The 4,572-nt window shown below is 52.7% G+C and overlaps 2 protein-coding genes across 2 annotated transcripts in view; both read left to right on the forward strand.

The window, feature by feature from the left end:
• Window positions 1-2,130: 2,130 nt before the first annotated feature.
• LOC121854041 (putative protein TPRXL) lies at window positions 2,131-2,553 on the forward strand. Its single transcript, XM_042348425.1, has one exon. It carries the CDS (start codon window positions 2,131-2,133, stop codon window positions 2,551-2,553), a length of 423 nt encoding a protein of 140 aa, XP_042204359.1.
• A 104-nt stretch (window positions 2,554-2,657) lies between these two features.
• Window positions 2,658-4,572, forward strand: part of LOC121854040 (protein SON-like) — a 2,130-nt gene continuing 215 nt past the window's right edge. The window contains exons 1-3 of the mRNA XM_042348424.1: window positions 2,658-2,695; window positions 3,507-3,643; window positions 3,934-4,572. The exon at window positions 3,934-4,572 is cut by the window's right edge and continues 215 nt beyond it. Of these exons, the coding sequence (XP_042204358.1) occupies window positions 2,658-2,695; window positions 3,507-3,643; window positions 3,934-4,572 (814 nt within the window). The remainder of the gene's footprint in view (window positions 2,696-3,506; window positions 3,644-3,933) is intronic.

Below are 4,572 nucleotides of genomic sequence, written 5' to 3' on the forward strand. Positions count from 1 at the left end.
ACTGGAGGGAGATGTGTGGCCTGCTGGAGGGAAGGTGTGTACTGGAGGGAGAGGTGTGTGCTGGAGGATGTGTGGCCTGCGGAGGGTGTGTCTGGAGGAGGGTGTGTGCTGGAGGCGGGTGTGGGAAGGAGGTGTGTACTGGGGAGGGTGTGTCTGGAGCAGGTGTGCTGGAGGAAGGTGTGTGCTGGGCAGGGTGTGTACTGGAGGGGGTGTGGAGGTGTGCTGGAGGGTGTGTGTGGAGGCAGGGGTGTGCTGGAGGGAGATGTGTGGTACTGGAGGGTGTGCTGGAGGGGTGTGTGCTGGGGCAGGGTGTATACTGGAGGGAAGGTGTGCTGGGCAGAGTGTATATGGAGGGAAGGTGTGTACTGGAGGCAGAGTGTATGCTGGAGGAAGGTGTGTACTGGAGGCAGGGTGTGTACTGGAGGGAGGTGTGTGCTGGAGGCAGGGGTGTGTACTGGAGGGGTGTCTGGGCAGGTGTGCTGGAGGAAGGTGTGCTGGGCAGGGGTGTGTGTGCTGGGGGGGTGTGTGCTGGGCAGTGTGGTGTGCTGGGCAGGTGTGTGGAGGGTGTGTGCTGGGCAGGGTGTGTGCTGGAGGAGGGTGTGGAGGCGGTGTGCTGGAGGAAGGTGTGTGCTGGGCAGTGTGTGCTGGAGGAGGTGTGTGTACTGGAGGCAGGGTGTGTGCTGGAGGAGTGTGTGTGTGTACTGGAGGGAAGGTGTGTACTGGAGGCAGTGTGTGTGTGCTGGAGGCAGGGGTGTGTGCTGGAGAGGTGTGCTGGAGCGGTGTGTGTGCTGGAGGAGGGTGTGTGCTGGGCAGGGGTGTGTGCTGGGGGGTGTGCTGGAGAGGTGTGTGCTGGGCAGTGTGTGTGCTGGAGGAGGGTGTGTGCCGGGCAGGGGTGTGTGCAGGAGGGAAGGTGTGTGCTGGAGGGAAGGTGTGCTGGAGGCGGTGTGTGTGCTGGGCAGGGTGTGTGCGGAGGCAGGGGTGTGCAGGGAGGGTGTGTGCTGGAGAGGTGTGCTGGGCAGTGTGTGTGCTGGAGGAAGGTGTGTGCTGGAGGCAGTGGTGTGCTGGAGGTGTGTGCTGGAGCAGGCCGGAGGCAGGTGTGACCGGAGGAGGTGTGTACTGGAGGCAGTGGGTGTGCTGGAGGAGGTGTGTGCTGGAGGGAGTGTGGAGGGAGTGGGTAATGGAGGGAGGAGGTGTGGCTAGAAGCGCCAGGCTAAGGTGAATGTTTACCCTGGCCTTAGTATTTTACAGTAGATAGAAAACGTCTGTTTGAAATTCCTTCTTTGTTGCAGAGTCAAGGAATCAACGGTTTAACCTAGTCACCCATTACAGCCCATTGTAACCCATTATTACCCATTATAACCCATTATAACCCATTGTCACCCACTATAGCCCGCTGTAACCCACTGTATTCCAATGTAGCTCATTGTAACCTTTTGTAACGCATTTTAACCCATTGCAACCTTACTGTAATCAATTGTAACCCATTGTAGCCCCTTGTAATCAATTGTAACCCATTGTAGCTCATGTAACCTATTGTAACTCACTGTAACTCATTGTAGCATAATGTAACCCATTGTAGCACATTGCAACGTATTTGAGCCCATTGTAACCCTTTGTTGCCCATTGCAGCCTACTGTAACGCCTTTTCTTTATGTTCAGAGTTATGGGTGTACAGCAAAACCCATTCTCACCATAGACGTCCTTCGCAGCCCCATACACAATTTCCCTCGTTACAGAGCACCTATTACAGTCTACAAACTAATTTCCTTTACGACAGAGGTCAAAACATGACTCGTGGAGGTCTCTCTCTCTCTCTCTCTCTCTCTCTCTCTCTCTCTCTCTCTCTCTCTCTCTCTCTCTCTCATCCTGGGGTGATCTGGTCATAATAATTCCTGTGGGATGAGCCTATTTGACTACAGCTTCATTATAGGCGTGATATATGAGTAAGGAGACGATGGAAGGCGGGATATATCATGGTAATGGGAGGGATGGAGGGGTGGGGAAGGACGGAGGAGGTTGGGAGGGAAGGGAGGGTGGGAAAGGGGAAGGGAGGAGGAAGATGGAAGGGTGTAGGGGGCCAAAGGGTGAGTTTGTAGGTGAGGGTTGTAGAAGGGAGAGAAGGAAGGTGGGATGGTGGGTGTGGATGTCGTCTTCATCGTCGTTGCCTTCGTCATCGTCGCCTTCGTCATTGTCGTCTCATTCATCGTCGCTTCGTCATCGTCGTCGCCTTCGATCGTCGTCGTTGTATCGTCGTTTCATTCGTCGCCGCCTTCGTCATCGTCGTCGCCTTCGTCATCGTCGTCTCATTCGTCGTCGCCTTCGTCATCGTCGTCGCCTTCGTCATCGTCGTCTCATTCATCGTCACCTTCGTCATCGTCGTCGCCTTCGTCATCGTCGTCTCATCTGTCGTCGCCTTCGTCATCGTCGTCGCCTTCGTCATCGTCGTCGCCTTCGTCATCGTCGTTGTCGTTTTCATCATCACCTACAGACGTGTGTTTATATCCACGTCCAATGTTTCTACTCAATGAGCTGCGGCACCAAAAAGTTACCTAAGGAACTCCACACAACAGATGCCGAGTCCCTGATCACCCTCGTTCATTACGCAACACTTGAGTTACATAACCATGTGCTGTATTGAGAGGAATTAGTACACCATAATGAGGGATGACTCTGTTATTAATGTAGATGTTTCTGTGTATTATAACATGAGAGAGGAGGAGGTGGGAGAGGTGCTGGATGTCCTCACAATTCCAGTCCTGCAATAGTCATTACCTTCTGGAGTCTGGAACATCTCACGCTACTTCCTCCCTCTTTCGTCCTTCCTCATCCATCCCTTACCTATCAGCCCCTTTCCTCCTCATCCATCCCCTACCTGCTTTTCTCTACCTTCCTCCACACTCCTCCTTGCGTTTCTTATCACAACAACAACAACAACAATAATAATAACAACAATAAGAAAAACAAGAGTCACAATACAAACACATAACTCTCCCTCCCCCCTTTCTGCTTTTCATGCAAACACCTAACCAAACCTAATCTAACCTAACCAAACCAAGCCTAATCTAATCCCCTAACCTAAACTAACCTAACCCAACCTAAAGTAACCTAACCTAAACTAACCTAACCTAACCTAAACTAACCTGGCCTAACCTCACCAAGGACGGTCATCGAAACACTCACTCACCCAAGACGCTCACCAAGGACGGCTCACCAGCTCACCAAGGACACTCACAGAACACTCACAATTTACCAACAACACTGACTAAGGACGCTCACCAATAACACTCACCAGAACGCTCACCGGCTCACCAAGGACACTCACAATTTACCAACAACACTGACTAAGGACGCTCACCAGCTCACAAAGGACGCTCACCAATAACACTCACCAGAGCCTTTCACCGGCTCACAGGACGCTCACAGGACACTCACTATTTACCAACAACACTTACCAGGACGCTCACCAGCTCACAAGGACACTCACAATTTACCAACAACACTTACAGGACTCACCAGCTCACAAGGACGCTCTGTAACACTCACCAGAACGCTCACCGGCTCACCAAGGACGCTCACCAAGGACACTCACAATTTACCAACAACACTTACAGGACGCTCACCAGCTCACAAAGGACGCTCACCAGTAACACTTCACCGGAAAGCTCACCGGCTCACAAGGACGCTCACCAAGGACACTCACTATTACCAACAACACTTACAAGGACGCTCACCGGCTCACCAAGGACACTCACATTTACCAACAACACTTACCAAGGACGTCACCAGCTCACAAAGGACGCTCTACCAATAACACTTACCGAAAGCTCACCGGCTCACCAAGGACGCTTACCAAGGACACTTACCATTTACCAACAACACTACTAAGGACGCTCACCAGCCTGCGAAGGACGCTCACCTAATAACACTCACCAGAACGCTCACCAGTTCACCATGACGCTCATCAGCTCACCAAGGACACCTTACCATTTACCAACAACACTTACCAAGGACGCTCACCAGCTCACCAGTTCACCAAGGACGCTCATCAGCTCACCAAGGACACCACTATTTCCCAACAACACCTTACAAAGGACGCTCACCAGCTCACCAGTTCACCAAGGACGCTCACCAGCTCACCAAGACACTTACTATTCACCAACACCACTTCAAGGACGCTCACCAGCTCACCAGTTCACCAAGGACGCTCATCAGCTCACCAAGGACACTCACTATTTACCAACAACACCTTACCAAGACGCCTACCAGCCTCACCAGTTCACCAAGGACGTCACCAGCTCACCAAGGACACTCACTATTCACCAACAACACTTACTAAGACGCTCACCAGCTCACTAAGACGCTCACCAATAACACTCACCAGAACGCTCACCAGCTTACTAGGGACGCTCAACAGCTCATCAAGGACGCTCACCGACTCACCAAGGACGCTCACCGACTCCACCAAGGATGCTCACCGATCTCACCAAGGACGCTCACCAGCTCACCAAGGACGCTCACTGACCTCACCGAGGACGCTCACCGACTCACCAAGGACGCTCACCGACTCCGCCA

The sequence above is a fragment of the Homarus americanus genome, unplaced genomic scaffold (assembly GCF_018991925.1).
Source record: "Homarus americanus isolate GMGI-L3 unplaced genomic scaffold, GMGI_Hamer_2.0 scaffold46064, whole genome shotgun sequence".
NCBI classification, from domain to species: Eukaryota; Metazoa; Arthropoda; class Malacostraca; order Decapoda; family Nephropidae; genus Homarus; species Homarus americanus.